The sequence below is a fragment of the Gavialis gangeticus genome, unplaced genomic scaffold (genome assembly GCF_001723915.1).
Source record: "Gavialis gangeticus isolate Ggan-Ray unplaced genomic scaffold, GavGan_comp1, whole genome shotgun sequence".
Taxonomy (NCBI): Eukaryota; Metazoa; Chordata; order Crocodylia; family Gavialidae; genus Gavialis; species Gavialis gangeticus.
The window spans coordinates 123434446-123455544 of record NW_017729032.1 but is presented as its reverse complement, the minus strand read 5'-3'; the positions used below and the strand labels follow the sequence as shown (position 1 = coordinate 123455544).

At 42.3% G+C, this 21099-nt stretch overlaps 1 protein-coding gene across 8 annotated transcripts in view; it reads right to left on the bottom strand.

The window, feature by feature from the left end:
* MBNL2 (muscleblind like splicing regulator 2) overlaps positions 1-21099 on the bottom strand; it is a 185621-nt gene that overhangs the window by 36547 nt on the left and 127975 nt on the right. For 5 of the 8 annotated variants that reach the window (XM_019524728.1, XM_019524730.1, XM_019524726.1 and 2 more), the window contains 4 exons: positions 10941-11141; positions 8811-9074; positions 2019-2072; positions 1244-1397 (listed from right to left, as the gene is read on the bottom strand). In XM_019524728.1, the coding sequence (XP_019380273.1) occupies positions 1244-1397; positions 2019-2072; positions 8811-9074; positions 10941-11141 (673 nt within the window). The remainder of the gene's footprint in view (positions 1-1243; positions 1398-2018; positions 2073-8810; positions 9075-10940; positions 11142-21099) is intronic. The other 3 variants (XM_019524733.1, XM_019524732.1, XM_019524734.1) reach the window with 1 other exon arrangement.

Below are 21099 nucleotides of genomic sequence, written 5' to 3'. Positions count from 1 at the left end.
TTTTTTTTTTTTCCAAATGCAGAGCCAGATTCCAAAATTTTTACCATGTTTTTATTCAGCTCTGAGCACAGGCAAATTTTTCCACTGGAGTCCATGTGATTTTTGCTTTTATTTAAAAAAAAGATATATATTGTTAATTAAACTCTATAACAAGAAATTGGCAAATCCTGAATTCTCTCTCTCATTTAATTCAAGATTATTGCTATATACTTAAAGAACATGATAAAAGGTTAATGAATGCATTCAAAACTAGAAAATGCATTTACTGAAGGAAAAATTGAAATGTTTTAAATCATCCTGAAAATTCAGAGTTGAAAACAAACTGGAATTATGTCCTTTAATGCACTGCACTATGTATTTTACCATTAGATACTACTCTTTTTCCATAACTTAGAGAACTGTATTGCATTGGTTCAATTTATCCCAAGGCTTACAATAAAGTTGCATATTCCCTCTTCTTTAAAAGGGGTAAAAAGGTATCGACACCACCTGTTTGAGTTCAGGATGCTATGCATGGTGCACTATGGATGGATGGTCTAGTTTTCTTGAGTTTTGAACAACAGTAGTTGTTATACTGCTACTATTCCACTACAGCTGAAACACTTACAAGAATTCCAGCAGCAAGTATTAGTCACAAAATATGGGGGAGTTTTGGGTCACAAAATTAAGTGACAAAGAAAATGGAAAAAAAAAACCTCATTACAGAATTGTTCAATGCAGATATAAGGTGCATTATAATCCCAGCATGCTCCCATGCAGAAGTTTACCATTCTAGTTTAGGAGGGGGAAAGTGGTGTATGCAGTAAAAGTGGAAATACAAGATATGCCCAGAGAGCAGGGGATCTTAGTGTTGTTCCTGAAGCATTTCTGAAATTATGCCTCCATTCCATGGCTTTTATGATGTTCCTCCTCCCTGCCCACTGCAGCACAGCTCTGGTTGATGGAGCTAAAATGCAACTGATTTAATACTGAGAAGTGCTATGCTGTACATATAAAATAGGGACAACAATTGAATATAAGAAAAATACTAATTTAGTGTCATTGTAAAATTACCTTGTGAATCCTAATATTCTGTACATAATTTACTGTCAATATCTGTGAACGCTGTATCCTGAGTGGGATAAGGAGCAGAGGACACATTAAAGTATACTATGTGTGATAAAATAGTGTGTACAAGTGATAGAAACTGTGTTATGTGGAGAACATCAAAAGAAGACTCTTTTTTAGTGTAAATGCAACATACCTGTTGGAATAAATGCTGCGTGTTGCTGCAACTGTGCATTGGCAAGCGCCTGTTGATAGTGCAAGACACTGGGATTAAAAACGGCACTGGCACCATTGTTTTTTTCAAGTGCTTGTCTCTTTGGTAATGGATGAAGAACACCGGGAGGAAAGGCCTGTAAATAAAGAATTCAATTTAATTTGAAGTATTTTAAAGACATATCTTTTGTTCATGTACTATTCAATAAAATTATGTAATATACTTTTTAAAAAAGCAGTTACAGATGCCTTGCCATGCACCTTAACCCAAAGCATTGCAATGTAAAATGAGTGGTATTTTGTTATTGATAGCAAAAGCATGGTACTATTAACCTAAAACTGTAGCATCACAACTACTGAAAAGAAAGGCCTTTAAAGCAACAAAAATGGCATTTCCTTTAAACAGGGTTTAAAAAATTCTAGGGAGAAAAAACCACTTGTGTTTCATTGCCAAGTATTTCTTTTAGCTAAATAATTTTCCAATTATTAAATGCAATAATGAATTATGTTACGCATTTTTATTACAAAAGCAGTTTTATCTCATTTCAACTTCATGATTTTTAAATGAAACCATGTTAGGAAAAAACTAAATTGTTTGCATTTATTATGTATGGAATGAGATGGATAAATACAGTACTGAATTTTCTGTAAATTAATAATATATTTTTCAATTGATGTTTTAAAAAAAGCAATAAAAATTTCATTAGTTGCTTCTCTGAAAAGCTACATGCAAAGCAAAAGGTGAAAGGTCAAAGTACCAGGTCTACAGTTGCTTCGAGAGGTCGCTTCATTGCTTTGGCAGTCGACTGAGTCTTTTAATAACAGGCAGCGAGCACATGATGGCAGTGGGCCAATGGGAGTCAAGCGAATTAACATACAGGTAAACAGCAAGCAGAGGTGCATCATGGGAACGGCATTGCATTGTGGATAGGTGAGAAGGAAAAAAATATTCTGAATGCAATATACAACATACAAAACACTAGGCATGCACAACAACAAAAATGTTTTCTAAAGAAATGAATATTACACCTTGAATTAGTACTGAAGCAAAAATGCATCTACTATACCTTAGTTAAAAGCATATAAGAGAGTAAAATATAGATGTTTGAAATTCAGGAAAGTTAAGTAAAATAGCAGCTTGCAGACACTATTAAGCATTTTATAACTTCACAGAAATGCATAAGTTTTAAGGATTTTTTACAAGGATTTCTGATAAGTTAGTTACATCAGATTAAAAAAGCATAAATATTTTTTCAATACTAAAATTTTAAATACAAAGCAATAGTGAGAATTTAATACTTCAATAGGGCTACTCATGTGTAAGCATTTGCAGGATTTATGTCTTAATTATTAAAATGTACATTTCAATAGACTTTGGGATCAAATACAAAGTGTTTTTCTTTTTCAAATACAGGGTTAATGAATGTTAAGTCTAATCACTAACTTATCATCAATTCCTTGTATTTTACTGCAGCTGGAACCATACAGCAGACATCTGCTTTTAACTTACCACATTACATTAAGAAAAAGCCCTTTTTAAAGGAACACTAAGTTTTCTGATCAATTTTAATACTAACTTCAAAACTAGGTAATGATATAAAATAGTACTTGTCAATAAGGGAGCACAGCCGGTAATTAGAACAGGAATCATGGCAGTAATTCTTCAAATATTTAAATATAACTTAATTTACTTTAGCAAAATAAGTAATATTTAAATAACTGCATTTGCATAAAATTAAACAAGGGCCAATTTGATACTATTCTGACAGAAAATTTAGCTTAACTTTAAATTAAATGTTTTGTGATTTAAATTAGGCTTCAAGAAAACATATGGAGAGGAAGGTTTGCTCATAAAATCAAATCCATTTTTGCACTCATGATGATAGTCAGCTTCCCAATGTCTACAAGAGAACTTAATATTCACCTTGTCTCCATCTTGGACATTCCCTGCATCCAATAAAAATGAAAAAGGAGGACAAAGTATTGAGCAAGTACTACAGTGGTTCTCAACCTTACCCAGGTCATGGCACCCACCACAATTATTTTGAATGTGGCAGTCCTCCTGGCTGAGAACCACTGTTGGCACTGCCTCAGTTTACCTTAGTGCTTCTCAACCAGGTTCTGCTACCTCCAGATGAAACTACCCCACAGGCTTGCAGTACTACCAGCCCAAGAAAGGCTATACCACATGCGTGTTCTTCTGCATTAGGGCTCTCTAATCGACCTAACGGAGACAGTAGAGCTGACTCCTACTATGTTGCCCTTCCTGGTCCATCTCCACCACGCTGCTCTGAGAAACAGACGTGGGCAGGACAGTTTCACCCATGCCTCTATTTCTGGGAGGAATATATGGGATTTTAGACCAGTAAGGGCTACACAATACAAGGCAGCTTTTCTGTCTGCTTTAGGCTGATCAGAGAGACCTAATGTAGAAGTAGTGTGTGAGGCAGTTTTACTTGGCTGCTGCTGCCGTGGCACCCCTGTGGGGGCCTTGTGGTACCCAAGGGTGCTGCCACACTCTAGTTGAGAACCACTGATGCACCATGCTTAAAACAAAGTACCTTCACAGAACTGGTCAATGACAACATGAATAATTTGCAAGATAGCTATTGCTTCTTAAAAATACCTTTCCCAATTTCATTTTCTGTTTTTCCAATTATCACCTCATATGCTGCTTTCTCCCTTTTGCCTGCAAATGCATTAAGACTTCCTACTGACTTATTTTCTCCTTTAGCTCATTCCTCTGCTCTGTGGTATCTGTTCTTTCTAAGGTCATTCATGACCTGCCTACATGATGTCTGTCTTTTTCCATCAACCTCAATATGTCCAACAATGCTGATCGCTCTCTCAACTCTCCCCTCTGTAAAATGTCTAACAGTGCCCATGCACCTTTGTAAAATTACCCCGAGACCATTATGGAGGAAAATATATTCAAATGTGAAGCATAAAGGCTGGATTCAATTCTCTGAAGTGATAAGGCCCCAAATTTCCATCTGAGTGTGAGAGCTGAAGGTACTCTCCCCATTACTATCATCATCCAGATACAGCTCTCACCCACTTTCACAGGGTCATCAACTATCTTTATGACTTCCGTATCTTCACCTTTTGCCCTCTTCCCTCCCTCTCAACTCAGACACACGTCTGTTCTACACAGGCCTCAATTTGCTTGTTCCATTGTAAAATCCTGTTTTCTAATCTTTGTTAGTCCTTCCCTTCCTTCCACTTCCTGCTCCTCAATTTCAAGGCTCCCTGTATTAACACTATCTCTTTTTCTAGGAGTCAGCTCTTGCTTCTTTAAAGCCACCTCCCCCAACTTTCCTGAGAATTCAGTTTGGATCTACCCTTCCTCCCTATCTTCATATGTCTTTTCAATTTCTCCTCAACTCTCAAAGCTCTCTTTAGAGCACTGTTCAGCAAGCAATTTTCCTTTCAATATTTTAACCTATCAAATGCCTTTCTTTCACTAGGCCTGTCAGTGATTACCTACCAAACACTAATGCCCTATCCACTGCCTGTGCCAAAGAAATTTTCCTCGGTCAAACCATGGGATTTTTCCAGCTCCTACGTGCTACTGCACAGTAACATACATTTACCCTGGGGGGATCTCCTTCCTTGTTCTTGAGGCATGGATTTTGGTCAACACTTCTCTGTTTACACAAGCTTATAAATGTAAGGTTTTTAGTTTGTTTTTTTGAGAGGCCACAAGCAATGTCCTTACACAGAGGTTTTCCAAAATTTTTGGAGCACAGGGTTGCTTTGATGGAGCTTAGCTTTGGGCCTGAGTTGCTTCCAACCAGGCCTGTGCCACTCCAGCTGCAGCTAGAAGTCCCCTGTGCAGTGCTGCTGTCATAGCTGCTCCCTGCTGCCCAGAGAAACCACCCCACTGCTGAAACACTGCTTAAGTCTCCCCTCCAGCCTCCACCAAAACATCAGTGAAGCCTTCCGTCTCTATGGACTGGATTAAAATGGCTCTGAGGGACAGATTTTGTCTGGAGGTTGGAGGATGCCAACCCATGTCCTAAAATAATGTGAACTACATCTCAGTAGATGGAATTCACTAGATCACTTTCCTCCTGTCACAATTATGGTTGCTTCCTTCTGGCAACTATGACAACTGGGGACACGGAAATGAGAAGACAAGGAAATGAAGTTACTGCATAAACCATCAGTGATCCACACAGTATAATTAAGGAACTGCAGTTTTTAAGTTACTGCAAAATGTGCCTGAGGGCTGGTTGATAAGAGCTTTGAGAAGCTAGAAAAGGACCAACACTGCTGAAAATGTACTTCAGGCACGTTCTACAGCAAAAGAAAAAAAGAGTACATTGTATTTGAACATTTATGAAAAGTGAAGTTTGCAAAATAATCCATTCCTTTAGTAATAATAGGAGGCCTTGAGTGATCTAAGCCTCAAGAACCTGAGATTCTTTGGACCCCTCTATATTTTGTATCTATTATGCAGTTACCTTAATTGTGCAATAAATTTAGACGTGGAGAAGCTTGAGAGAGTCCAGAGGACAGCCACATGCATGATCAGAGGTCAGGAAAACAGACCTTACAATAAGAGGCTCAGAGCTGTGGGACTCTTGAGCCTGGAAAAGTGCAGGCTCAGGGGTGAGCTGGTGGACACCTATAAGTTTATCAGGGGTGCTCATCAGGATCTGGGGGAACATCTGTTCACCAGACTGCCCCAAAGGACGGCAAGATTGAATGGTCACAAACACCTCCGTGACCGTTTCAGGCTGGACATAACGAAGAACTTCTTTACTGTCCGAGCCCCCAAGGTTTGGAATAGATTGTCACCGGAGGTGGTTCAAGCACCTACTTTGGATGTCTATCTTGCTGGGATCCTATGACCCCTGCTGACTTCCTGCCCTTTGGGCAGGGAGCTGGACTCGATGAACTTCCAAGGTCCCTTCCAGCTCTAAAATCTATGAACTATGGCACCTTAAAAAGGTTCAAACATCTATAAAGTTATTGCTTGAAAATGTGTAATAACTGTATAGCTGGTTTCTATCTGGCTTTGATTTGCATGTGTAGGCAGTCTGCAGCTGGGAGAGCACAGCTGTTGTGAACTTCCAGCTGCTGGGGTGCTCATCACACACCGGGGGCTGGGAGACTGCAGCCACTGAGATCCCTCAGCAGCAGGGTGCTCCAGGCAGTGGCTGGGAGATTGAGGCTGCTGCGATCTCCCAACTATTGCTCCATGGACCCCACAGCTAGAAGACTGCAGCTGCTGTGGTCTCCCAGATGAAGGGCACCCTATGCATCCCTGGGGGTGGGAGATTGCAGCAGTGCTCCCTCCATGGCTGCTGGGACTGAAAGTCCTGCAGCTGACGGGACTCCGGCTGTACCAAATATGCAGCTGGGGCCAAGAGGCCCATCAAGTATGAGGACTCTTGGTGCCAGCTACGTGCGGTGCAGCTGGGATGAAAAGACCTGTCAGCTGCAGGGACTTTCAGTCCCATCTGCAGGTGGGGCACAGCCAGGATTGAGAGTCCTGTCAGCTGCGTGATGGTACTAGCTGCACGTTGTCCCTGTGGGTGGGAGCTCTGTCAGCAGAGGCAGCTCTCAGACATATAAGCCTGCTTCTTGCTGATATATGCAATAGGATGTCATGGGATCTAATGTGCGATCACACAATCACATCTCCTGCCATTCATGTGTGGCAGGAAGTGGAACTGTGTGGATCGTGCATTAGATCCCATCATGTCTTTAACTGCATGTGTGGAGGGGGGCTTTGACCTGTATCCCTGCCCAACCACTACAATATGTCACAATTTCCTCTTCTCAAGTCATAATTTCAAGTTGAGAATCAGTCTGGAAGCAGAATGTGTTTGGTTAAAGATCTTTGTTTGTCTTTTACAAAGAACAACCAGAGATTTCCAGTGGCTACTTCTGAACAATTTCCCTTGAATATTTTGGGGCTCTTATTTAGAATGCATTAGCTATTGCTTTTCTTTGTCATTCCCTATATTATTTATGTCAGTGGAGATATGATCCCACTTATTTTACCTGATGGGTTCCTTTGTTCTAGATTTGTATTAAATAAAAATGACTGTAATGAAGAATGCTTTTTTTTTTTGCTTGTACTGTTACTCTGGGGAATCTAAATATCCGATTAAAGCTCATGAATATAATTTTCTGTGGAAGGGATCTACACAACCTCTCAGTTACATGGCCTCTGTCTTCTCCCATGGTAGTGCAATGCTAGTAATTCAGTCCTGTGTTTCTAAAGATTCTCCACGTAGTCCTGAATCTTAGGAACTCAAAATCTCTAATATGGCTTATCTGAATTGCAGAAAACGTATCCTATGATTCCTTAGATTCAGGAAAAAATGTTCTTTTGCTTATCTTATTACTTTTTCTAAATGCAAGATGAATTTTGCATGTTGCAGAAGTGCTACTGCAAAAATCTCATGCCTTTTTAATTCCAGGTAGATCTCTAGGTTTAACTAAAATTTTCATATGACAAGAGAAAATACTAATTTGAAGGAAATTGGCTTCTGCTGTTTTCTTATGTTTGGAAGTCTTAATTCTTTCAGTAGTCATATTTGAAAGAAACTCACTCTTTGTCCCTGGAACGTCTGGTCTCTATTTATTTCTGAGATACAATAGCCTATGATCGTTATATACTGTACTGTACTTGTTTTTGGTAAGCTTCTTATTCTCAGAGTAACTGTATTGTCTATAACTGTTGTATGCGCTATCCACAAGTCACATCTGTGTCATTATTCTTTCAGTGCCAGGAGTTAGGACAATGCTTCTTTGATCTGTACTGACTGTACTTCTGTCCCCAGAATAAAATCCTGCAAGCCTTATTTATTCACTTCTGTGGAATTTTTGCTAGCAAGTGTCAGCCATATTTTAAAACAAAGATGCCTGAAGCCCCTGAAAACAACTTTTTTTAAAAAACCTTACTTGATGTGATTTTCTATATAGGTTTTATCATAGCATTCACAGAATAGTCTCTCAATGTCTGAAAAAACTAATGACTGAAATCTCACTATTCTCATTTTACTAATGGAGAAACTGAGGCACAGTGCCCAGGACACTAGAGTAAGTCAGTGGGGAAACTGAAAAAAAAAAAAGCCCAGGTCTCTTATCTATGGCCTACACTTTAGGCACAAAATCATTTTTTCTTTAATTCTCATTTCCTAATTTTCACATTGTGTTTCTGCCAGCAAGGAGCTAACACAGAACAGGTTTACATATTTTCCGTGGACCATTTCAATTTCACCAGTTTTATGTTTCATCAAGAAATGTTAGGAAGCAAATTTAGCATATAATTGAGAGAGAGAGAGCAAAGGCAGCAGAAACTGTCTAACTGCTTCACTGTACTCAAAGGACATAAATATTGTTCTGAAATTATTGAGGGAAAAACAAAAGGTAATTTTTTCATTTCCCTAAAGCAATAGTAATAATTTTATAATTTCTCAACTTTTATGAAGAATGTAAAATATAACAGCCTCCTAAAAAATGCTACTGCTTGACGTCAAACCACAATTAAGAAGTTTATGAAAAAATCAGCCATATATTCTAGCACTTACCATCACTGTAGCAGCTGCAGCAGCTGCTTGAGCTGCCACTGCAGCCTGGTTGGCTTGGTGTTGAGCAGCTTTGATTTTGGCCTGCAAATGTGCAGGAGGGTGAAAATATTTGCATTTCTCCCTCATGCAACGACCTTTTATATAATCCATACAAACGGTTACAGTGTTGTCATTTGTGTCAATCATTGTGCTGTCTGCAGGATGTGCAAAGCGGCAATCAGTCTCTCCGCGCGCACAGTTTCCTCGCTGGAACTCCCTGCATACCTATGTGCAAAACAATACTTATTACTGATAGTGGATGCCTGATAACTGTTGCTTATATATATATATATATATATATATATATATAAAAAAAAACCCATATGACTCTATTTTACTGTGATTTCCACTCTGTTTTTCACATTCTGTTTGTAACCATTTAAAATTCCTGGGGTGGTGGGACCTAACCAGTTTTTAGCTTATGTTTTTAAAATGTTTGCTTGCTTTTATTTATATTGAAATTACAGCTGTGTCACCTCATAATATAAATTGAATGCAAAAAGAACCAAGTCATCCCCAAACCTCTCTGCTTGTTTCCCAACATTAAACCTCTGGGAGTAGTGTTGTTAATTATTTGCTCCAGAGAAGCCAATTAAGAAGTGCAAAATATCTGGTTCCATTCTGGTCTTGCTTGCATCAGTCCGATTGTATTGACAGAAGAAGTGTTCCTCTAATAGAGAGAATGGCAACTTAGGGCAGTGGAAGGCTTTGCCCCCAACGTACTGTGTTGCGCTGCAGCCAGGCAGTTTGGTGACAGTGACCTCATACAGACATTCTGTTTTTCCTAGGAGAGTCATTGCTCTCCCAGTAGAAATCATGAGTGTATGTATAGGTGTTCAGGATTTTTCTCAAAAAATTACCACTGCAGAAGAAAAATAGCCTGGGAATAAACAGGCTGACCATGGGTAGTCTGGGTCAGCCTGTCAGGGCTGCCTTACTCACTGCTGCCATCTGTTGTCTGGCAGACTAAGGGAGCTAGCATTGCATGCTGAGATGTGTGAACACCCCCCCACCCTGGCTGCACAGTGTCAGCACTACAAGCTCTCCATTCTCAGAGCCTCAAATATTCTCCATTCTCAGAGCCACACACAGCTCTGGGTAAGCTCTGCTACTAGGAGAATCAACCTGAGATAATCCTCACAGATTATTTGAATGTATGTACACTACAAGTGAGAAATGGGGGTGGAGGTAGGGGTGGCAGCAGCTGCTTCAACCAGCCAGCCTTTGATCTGACCTGAGTCATTCTGGCCCGCCACTGGAACATGTTGTCAAGCCCTGCTCTTATATACCATAGAGAAGATTTGGGATCAATCTCACTGCGTTCTGCAGGACCACAAAACAAAACTAACGCTTCTGTTCTTTAAAAACCAAAACCAAAAATCAAATCACTGAGACAGATCTGATTTCTTTTAACCTGAATATTTAAGTCCCCATTTTCAGAGAAGTACCTTCCTGCTGGGGCCATATTACTAGTTATCTGAACCTGACATACAGATTGTAGACTTCTAAGACCCCAGTGCTCTAAACTGGCTGAACATGGAAATAGCCACAAGTACATGTAGAGCCTTCCTGGGTTCAATGCATATGTGTGGAGTTTGCCCATTTGTGGTCAACTACACAATTTCCATTTTAGAAATTTACAGAGTGCAATTTCTTAAGGCTGAGTTAATACTAGAGACACATTGGCCTTTAGAACCTACAGATATTTCCTTATCAGATTAAAACTTTGTAAAGTAGTGCACATGATATTATGGGTATAAATCTTATGTGCCTGTTAATTTCTCTGTAAAGAAATTCAAAAAGATTAAGAGGCATTTTAAAAAATTAACAAATATGTGTTACTTTCAATGTTTACTAGACAAATTAAGTCTGAATAGTCAATTTTATAACATGTTGACTTAATTTTATTTAAAATACACAAACATGATAGTACCATTTCCACTAAATGCAAGTTCATAACCTGCATTTGTAATAACAGCAGTTTAGGTTTTTGGCAGAAAACAGTTCTAAAAGCAATTAATCTTTTTCAATGCTCTTACATATAAAAATAGCAGAGAATTGCATTTCCAATCACAACACTGTTTGTAGTACCTCCAGTTTATCAGTCCTGAGGAGTTTCTGAGTAGCTGTTGAACCAGGGACTGAGACAGGTGGACTTCCAGGAACAATTACAGGTGGCGTGGGTAGGATTTCAGTAGGAACTAACCCAACTCCAGGTGTTACTGGTGTTATATAAGGAGCAAAACTAATAGCTGTGTTCGTTCCTATTGTTGGACCTACTGGAAACGTAGGCTGCAAAATGGAAACACAATGAGATGAACAATGAATGTGATTTTATACTAAGACTTGAAAAAAATCACAGAACTTAGTTACAGTGTTCTACACATTCTCTGTAGGTTTTACTCATTTTCTTAATCAGATCATAAAGAGTAGACAAAATTTGCACTGCATTTCTACATAGTGAAATTTGAAGCTGGGTGAACTTCACTGAGGACCAGCTTACAGGTCATGTTTATTTATACACCTAAAATAAAGGGCGACTTTGACCTACTGCTGTTTCTCTAGCTCTGCCTTTCTTTGAAAAACCTGATATTTTTCTCAGCATTGAATTTTATAAGTGAAATGCCACTTTGTACATTAAGCCCATGCTTATAATAACAGTATGTAAACTAAACACTCTGGCATGTTACTGCTATCAATTTGCATGTTGTCTTTGGTTATTGTATACAATTTTAGTTTAGTATGGCAGTGACATCAAAAACTTGGCCTGTGCCATGTTTATATAATATTAAGCTGTCACCTCTGGCAATTGGACCAAATATTATGACCATAAACAGGACCCATTAGTTATGTTTTTTTCTCAGGTTGACAGTTGGCAGAACAGAGGTAACGTAAAAACATAAGTGCCGTACTAGGTCAGACGAATGGTCCATTGACACCAGTACCTTGTCTCTAACAATGGCAAGAGTAGATACTTTAGAGTAATGGTTTCCAACCTTTTTAAGCAGGAGATCACTTTTTGAATTAAAAAGCAACCCAGGATTCTACCGTGCCCCCGCCCCTAGCAAGTCTGTGGGGAGAAAAGAGGGGGTGTGGGGAGATCAAGGTGGAGGGTGAAAAAATTATTTGGGGGCACCCCACCCCGCATGTAAGTCTGTGGGAGAAGGGGTGGAGGGCAGTTAGAGGCCCTAGTAGTGAAGGAGGGAGTGGGGCACAGGTAGGTGCAGGTGCAGGGGCTGGGGTGAGTGGGGCTCCAGGCCTCTGCTTGTCCCACCATCTGGCCCGGCTGGGGCCCCGCTCACCCCAGACCTTGCTCCTGCCTGTGTCCCGCTCTCTGGCTTACCGCTGAGGCCTTGATCTGCCCCCACCCCCACGGCAGTGAGGGAAGGAGTGGAGCTGGGGCTGGGGAAGCGGCAGGCCCTGTACAGCTGGCTCGCCCACAGGGTGCCTGGTGCAGGGAGGGGGTGGCGGCTCCCACTGCTGCATGTGCATGGGGAGGGCATGGGGGCCATGTGCCAGCGATCTGCAGGAGGGTGAGGGCAGGCTGCCACTGCAGGCTAGGACTAGGGCAGTGCTGGCCTTTTCTTGGTGGGATAATTGGGTCAGGGCTGCACTTGGGGTGGGTGGCAGCAGTGCTGGGAAAGGAGATGGGGAGGCTACGCAGAATTTTTGGGTGGCTGCAGTTGCCCCTGTAGCCCAACTCCCAATGCTGTTGCCCCCTGCCACAAGCCCAGCCCAACCCAGCCCCCCGCCAGGAAAAGCCTGGCACCACCCCAGCTCCAGCCTGCACTAATCATATACGTCAGGCTGAGAGAGGGGGCAACAGAGGGATTCTTAGTAAACTATTTGGGGCCCCATCTGATGATGTTTGCCAGACACTTCATGCTGGTGTAGAAACAGGAATCACTGGAGATGGGAAAGAAAGGCACAGCTCGGCTGTGGGAATGAAGAGGAAGTTGAAATGTATGCGATGCAGTGGCTCACTACAACTTGGAAAACAGTCAGAACTGAGGAGGATTGCACTCAATGGACAATACCATATGTCTCATTCACTTGGCTTGCACCAACCTATCCTTGTGGTCAAGGGTGTGTAGAAACTGAATGTGACCCTTCTGGATGACAAGAAGATATAGTGCGAGTTCAGACAGCACTACGCAGGATGGAAAACCCTATGACCTGGATACCCGAACCACGCAGAGTGGTAGGCAAGTGTGAAAGAGAGAATGAGGGATTTCTTCTGGAAGGATGGAAGGAGGACGCCTAGATCCAGAGAAGGCAACATGAATGCCTAAACCACAAGTTGAAGAGCTTGCACAAACAGGTGGCTTGGGGTTGGGACGTGAGGGAGTCCATGTGGGAGGTGAAGACTTAGATCAGGGCCTAGTCCAAGGAATAGGCTCTGGCAGAAGGCCACCTCTGTTACTCCCCAAAAACTCTGCTCTGTGACAATTTGGTTAAGAGGCGTCCTGCAGAGGGTACACACCTTACCCTATCTCTTTAGGTAACCTGAGCTGGATATATTCCTGAGGGAGGGGGGAAACCTGCTCTCTCTGCCTACATGACCGGCATCACATACCTGGGTAAGGGGCTTGGGCTCTCTGGGGAGCTAGGAACTGCCAGTCTGCCCAGCAACTAGTGATGCATTTCAAATAGGTTGGCTGGCAGCCAATGGGTGCTGGCCTACACTGGACCAGGTAAATGAGGTCATAAGGGCTATATAAGTTAAGGACTGCCCAGGAGGAAGGGGGCAGCAGCCATGAGGAAGATTCAGAGAGAGAGAAGAGCTGGACCATCTGAAACTTACTTTCTCTCTCAAAACTCATGATCAAGGAACTGCTTGCCTCCAGAGGGAATCTCCACCTGCTTCTGGATGATACTTGTGAGTAAGCTACCTGAGATCTAACTTGATATATAGCTTGCAGTAACTCAGATGCGTGATCAAAGGCTACCCAGCTATGCCAGTTTGCTCTATGGGATTTCTCTGATATTGCTCTACCCTGTACCCTATTCCAACCCTACCCCTTGTAACCAATACAGTTCTCCTTTGTACCTAGTGTGGGAGACTTATTGGGAGTGGGTCTAGATTATGCCTTCAGGTCCCCCTAGTTTGGCTGACTAAGGGAGACTACTACTTGTGCTTCTGACTGAGGGAACCACCCCCAAGTGCTTGAAGTGAGTCAAGTACCCTCAAGGGCTAGTAGGCCTGTGTTACCCAGGGGATGCAGAGCCAGAATCAAGTTCAGCCCTGGGTGGTGGCAGTTTTTACCCCCATGCTAGTGGGTGTGCTCCAGGAAGGGGGTCAGCCAGACGTGAGGCACCCCCAGGGAGGCACTCGGAGTCTGGAAGGTGGTCGGGCGCACTGAGGTGGGTGGCTCAACACAGGAGCACCCCCTACTGGCCCACCACACAGGCCAGGAAGATCTTCCTGGCCTGGGCCCCCTAGGTAGAGATGGGGGAGGAGTGGTCTGCTTATTTTAGCAAGATAAAGGAAACCAAGAAGAAAGTGATGACCAGCCTGGTAGAAGGAGCGGGGGTGGAGCAGCGCTCGAATGAAGGGATGGTGGAGATGGTGGTGGTGTTCTACCAGGATCTCTATATGGCATGAACAGAGGACCCAGGGGACAATGCAGGACTGTTGACAGAAACTCACACAGGTCCTTTGGGAGGACAAGGGACAGAAGCTGGTGGAAGAGTGGATGCTGGAGGAAATCAACACAATGCTCTGCAGTTTCCAGAATGGTAAGAATCCTGAAGCAGACAGCTGGTCCAAGGAGTTCTATGTTGCTTTCTGGGACCAGGTGGGCCTGTACCTGCTGGAAGTCTATAGACAGCACCTGCAGGAGGACCACCTGGGAACGTGGATAGAGGAGGGCCTCATAACCTTTCTTTACAAGAAGGGGGAGTGGCAGGACCTGAGAAGCTGGCATCTAATAACATTCCTGAACCTTGACTACAAACTAATAGCCGAAGTCTTGACCCAAGTGCTTTAGGTCTGTTATAGGAGTAGTGATCATGAGGACCAGGAGTGTGGGGTGCCGGGGTGACAAATCCATGAAACCTTGATGCAGCTGTGAGATGCACAATAGTACCAATGGTTGCTGTGTTGACCCTCGACTTGGAGAAGGCCTACAACTGAGTATCCCATCACTTCCTCCTGGAGACACTGAAAAAGATGGTAGTTCCTGCAACCTTTGTTACCTGGATGAAAGGCACTGTACATCAACATGAGCAGCAGGGTACTGTTGAATGTATCCCTGACAGCCTCGACTGCAGTGGAGTCAGGTGTCAGGCAGGGTTGCCCACTTTTCCCAGTCCTGTTTATCTGTGCAATGGAACCACTAGCACAGCAGCTCAGGCAGGATCTCAGGATCTGTGGCATGAAGATCCCCGGAAGTAATGGGGAAGAGACAAAAGTCCTCACTTACATGGATGACCTTAACAGCATATGCAGGGACAAGGGTTCAGTGGAAAGAGTGCCACAACATAATCAGGTATACAAAGCGGCAGTAGGGGCCAGCTCAACTTGAGCAAAAGCACCTGCCTAGTCCTGGGTGAACTTGGCGACCTGTTGGCTCTGGGGGTCTCCATCCCCTATGAATGCTTAAAGATCCTCGAGGTGGAGTTTGACCCAAAGCTGACAGGACAGACAGAATGGAAAAAGACGGAGGCCAAGACCAAACAGAGCCTGGGACTACAGCAATTGTTCTGCCTGTCAGGGGCATGTAGCCTGATGAAGGTGGAGCTACTGTCAATATTTCTATACACCCCCCTTGTCTTCCCTCCCTTGGATCAAGTCATCCACAGAATCCAAAGAGCCATGTTCTTTTGGAAGTCCACATGGGAGAAAGCGGCAAGGACCAAACTGTATAAAGCAAAACGATCTAAAGGCAGAGGAATGCCAGACATCCTACTGTTCCTCTGAGCCAAGTACATGAGCCAGGTTTGCAAACTGGCAACAATGGCAGAATCCAAAATAAGCCGCTTTGTAAAGTATCTTTCAGAGCAGCTGCTGCAACAGTGGCAGGTGTACATGACTACCAATGGAAGCCCATGGGCCAGAGTGTTCCCATGGTCTTATGTGATCCTGAAATGCTTCTGAGACAAATATAAACTGCACATCATGGCCTTAGTGACCCTGGTGAACCACTGCAAGATACAGGAAATAGTAAAGGCAAGAGACATTATATTGCCCATGGATTTATTACCTGGTGACAGGTGCCATGCCATGTGGAAGTGAATTTTCCGCAAAGACCTACAAAAGGAGCACAGAGACTTGAACTGGCAAGCAGCCCAGCAGACACTCCCTGTGAGGGCATGTAAAAACAATGCAGGTCAGAGAGGTCCATCTAACTGCCTGAGGCAAGCTTGCTGGTGGCAGATAGAAATGGGCAACCACCTCTTCTGAGACTGCCCATACTCCAGAGAGGTGTGGAAGAAAGTATGTGCACTCCTCCTGGTGGTGACAGGTTTCAGAACCCTGCAGTCCTCTATAGGCACTTGACCAAACAGCAAGGGGCCCCAACAGCCCACTTCAACTAGTTCATCTCCTACTTCAGGCATGCCCTGTGAAAAGCCAGGAACCTGCTCATAAATAGGCATTCAGACCTCACAGTAAAGGACTGTATTAAAATGGGGCTGAGTTAAATGTACTGGTACTACAGGAAGACAGAAGAGGATGATGGGAAAGAGATGGTGGAACTCATATGGAAGAGAGGGGACTGGCATAGACTTTTCAGAGGTAAGCCCTCTGAAGAGAACAATGAGGAGGACAATAGTGAGGATGTGATGATGATGAATCCGACAAACAGCAGAATGACTGGGGAGGAGGGAGGAAACTCAAGGAGTCTTTTATGAAAGTGTGATATTTTCAAGGGAATAGAGATGGGTATGCAAGTGCGTGAGTATGTGGTGCAAACTTTGTAATGGGACTAAAATAATTTAACTGTTAAAGTGTGTTTTTGGTCTGTTAAGTGAATCATGGTGGTCACATGACAGGTTGTTAGAGGTAGTTTTATATATATATAATTGTTGATGTATACAGAAATATTTTTGGAAAAAAAATGTGGTCACTTCCCATTAGCGTGTTTGCTCCATATGGATCATATACTTTATATGGGTCATGCTCATTATTGTCTGCATTTAATCACCTTCATAGCTAGTTTCCACTACTGAGCACATGCTGCTTTTAGCAGCTGTTCAAAGATAGGCAATGTATTTAATGCAGTTTTCTTGTATGCAAATGTAAAGCTTTCTTCCCCATGTAGACTGAGGGAAAAAACTTCTCATATTTAAGTAAATATGGTAAATATTAGGTTCTCAAATAAACCGGCATGTACAGAAGGACGAAAACATGACAGAGCTCTAGAGAGATATTTGGAGGCAGAAATCTCTTTCTCATCAAGATTGTTTATATAGCTTCTATTAAAGGGGTAAAAGAGCCATTAGCACTGAAGGAAATAGCCTTGGGGGAAAGACTAAGACCACAAGGGTTATTAAAAGTTTATAGAGAAAGTTGCTAGTCAAGAATGATTCCAGTGCAGCTCCTGATAAGATGCTGAGAGCTGCAGAAGATCAGCCAGAGAACCCAGCTGCAGGGAAAGAGAATCTAATAATCATCCATGCAAGAAGTCAAAAATTAAAATGAAAAATAAATTTTCCTCTGTTCCCATCTTAGGCTTTGACTATTACACTAAAATGGGTTTATATACTAAGTACTGCCAAGATTCTGTAAATCAAAATAATGACAATATTTTTAGGAGAAAATGTTCTTGCCAGAGCAGCTCTATGCTCAGTTATTTCAGATACTATTATAAAGAAAACATTCTATTGTAAATAACTTGGGAGCAGATATAATCTCAAGAATAACCCTATAAATGTCTCTCAGAACTTTGATATATTTCTCTTATATCCTTCCTTCCCTGAAAAGTCAAGCATTACAAAGTTAGGAAATCCCAGAATTGAGTTTGCATAACCCTTTCCCTTACATGTATGCTTTATGACAACTGCTTTAATTACATGCTTACATGTTACTTCTGTCATACAATCCCTATGTCATTTATGCACAGAATATAAGGGGCTCCAGAAATAAGACAGCTCTTCAATATTCCTGTTTATAGTCTTCCTTCAGTGTGTTGTCCCCAGTTCTATTTTTTGCACAAGTCATGAAGTAGATGCAGAATTGATAATCATTTCACAGATTCTTTTGTCATGTTTGTCACTCTAGAGCTGGAGCATCCTGGTAATATTAATAATATTATGCAGAAGTGCCCAGTAAATTTGGGTGCCAAACTTGGGACTTAGGGGGGCTCCCTTAACCACAAAATTACCATTTCTCTATCTGCAGGCCCTTACCCTTTTCACTATGCATCAATACAACTTCCACAGTAAATGAAAGAATCCTACCAACAACCACCTCATTCAATACATAATGTTGAGCCCATACTAAGCATAAAAACCAGCAGTGGTTCTGAAAAAAAATGTATATGATCATTTAATTACAAACTTGTCACAATCAATATGCAAGAAAGTGCAGACTTAAGGTTGCATGATACCTATTTCTTAAATTTCATATGCTTGACTTTGCCACACTAACATTCTTTTAACCTGGTTTTGTGTGTATGTATTCCACTTTAAAAAAATGCAACAGAAAGTACCAAATTCCATCAAGTAATGTCATACTGCTCCAAAACAGTCATCAGCAGGGTAGTAGCCCAAGTTATTTAAATTCACAGCACAGACCTCAACCACCTAAAGAATAACTAATAAGTTTTATAAATAGACACTCTTCATGAAAACCAGCTGCTAGAGCAAGGCATGATATGCCCTTTGCCTATGGCTTCTGCACCAATTTACTAGACAGTAAAAAAAGTGTTTGATCTCAGGAAAACTAAGTGGCCCTGACTGGAGCAGTGATTTCTTAGTTATAGAAAGTACCAAACAGACATATGCATCTGAAAGGTGCTGTGGCCTATTCAAAGATATGGTGACTTGTGTACAGAATGATTAAGAAGGCAAGGATATATAGACTTTTCTCTGTGGCTGTAGGGGGCAGGACTAGGAGCAACAGACTCAACCTGCATCAGAGGAATTTTAGGCTGGAGATTTGAAAGAGCTTTCTGACTATGAGGATGGTCAAACATTGGAACAAGCTAACTAGAGAAGTGGAATCTCCAGCCCTGGAAACTGTCAAGAGTGGTGTAGACACTTAAATGGGATGGTTTAGTCAGAGACGATCCAGGCCCGAGTACTGGGCTGAACTAGATGACCTCATGAGGTCCCTTCCAGCCCTACGTTCCTGTAATCCTATGAACAGAGGTCAGGAAATACACAGAATATATACAGGTTCCCAACCCCACAGCTTTTCCCTGGCCAAATGCTGGAGTTTGGCATTGTCAAATCTAAGCCCATGGCACACTTCCATTCAATGGCACGATGGGATTTGATCCCCAATCCAATCACACCCCTGGCTATGCCACATATACATGGCTGGCCAGGTAATTTTTGGATTGGGGATCAGGTCCCAATGGCGCTATTACTTACTTGTCAGTGTGTGAAAAGATGGAGCCTAGAGTGACAGCATGAACAGGTGTGGTCCTGAGCCTGGGACTGACAATCAGCTTATCATCAGTCTCAGTCTCGAGCCAATTGGAGACTTTTCACTGGAAGAAAGGAAACTGTCTCCTATTTGATTCCTCCTGTGCTCAGGTAAAATGCAATTTTACACTTTCTTTGTAAAAAGTAGGACTACATCGAAGAGATGCCTGACTCCATCATCCATCTCTCCTCTGAAGTGAAACAACATACAAAGAAATCACTTGATAACAGGGACTCTGGGATCAGGGAACTTCTACTCGATTCCCAGGTCTTTGTAACTGGGATGTCAAATGCCTTGCTCCACAGCTTCCCATGACCTGGCACCCCAACCCACCTCCCCTTAACTCAGCACCCTGAAAACAGTGGTGTGCAGTCCTATGCAGGGCTGCACCAGAGCCAGTTGTCAGCCTGCTAACATGGGAGTACTGTCAAGCAAGGCCCACCATGGAATAATTTTTGGCTGCTTTCCTGTTTTGTCACATCATTAATTCTGGAACGTGTGGCTTGGTTACTATTTAAGACGCAATTAAAAGGCTAATCATATCTTAAGTGTAATGTCTGCCAGGGGCCTAAGGGTGCAAAGTCATCAATCAAACTGAAGAGGGTGAGTTTAAAAAATCATGAGGTTAAAAGAAATAAAATTAACCAATAAACTGCAGTTTTTTTGGTCTCTTGATTTCTTTCAAATATTTGTGGGAAAGTCCAACCTCAAAATGTTGACTGTCTCTCAGACTGTCATCCTCCCTCAATTCTGGTGTAACAAAATTCTATTACTCTCCATACCTCTTCATTATCACTACCTTTCCTTTTTCTCCAACCCCTAATCCTTTCTTTTGCTGCTATCCTTTGTTATCTACCCCTTTGATTCCTTGTTACAGCTTGCTCTTCTTTCTCCTTGTTCTTTCCCTACACCATGAATACTAAAGCCTTCGTTTATCTGCATCACACAATCTCCTTGCTTGCTCGATCACATTTTTCTTGTCTCCACAGGAACCCTCTCTGCCCTCCATTCTCCCTACTCCTTCAGCCCCTGAGATTAGCCCTTTTCTCCTCTCATGCCAATGATATATATACAGAATATATATGGAATTATAGAATCATAGAAAATTAGGGCTGGAAGGGACCTCAGGAGGTCATCTCGTCCAGTGGTTCTCAACCTTTTTTGTACCAGGACCTATCTGTAAACATCAATGGCCAGTCCTGACCCACTGCCCCCCACCCCCAGCCCCCAAACCCTCCATGTGTGGGGGAGGGGGGCCCCCAAGCAGCCTCTCACAGGCTGGAGCTCTGCCAGCCTGCAAGGGAAAAACCACAGTTTTCCATGATTTTCTTTTTTGAAAGAGAACCCATTTTAAAGTATGTTCACAGCCCTTTCATATGTTCTTGCAACTCACTTTTGTGTCACGATCCACAGGTTAAGAAACGCTGATCTAGTCCATCCCCCTGCTCAAAGCAGGACCTTCTCCAACTAGATCATCCTAGATGAGGCTTTGTCTACTTGGGTCTTAAAAACCTCTAAGGATAGATATACATAACCAATGGATGTGTGTGTGTGTGTGTTTTTATACACACACACACACACACACACACACACACACACACACACACACACACACACACACACACACACACACACACACACACACACAGAGAGAGA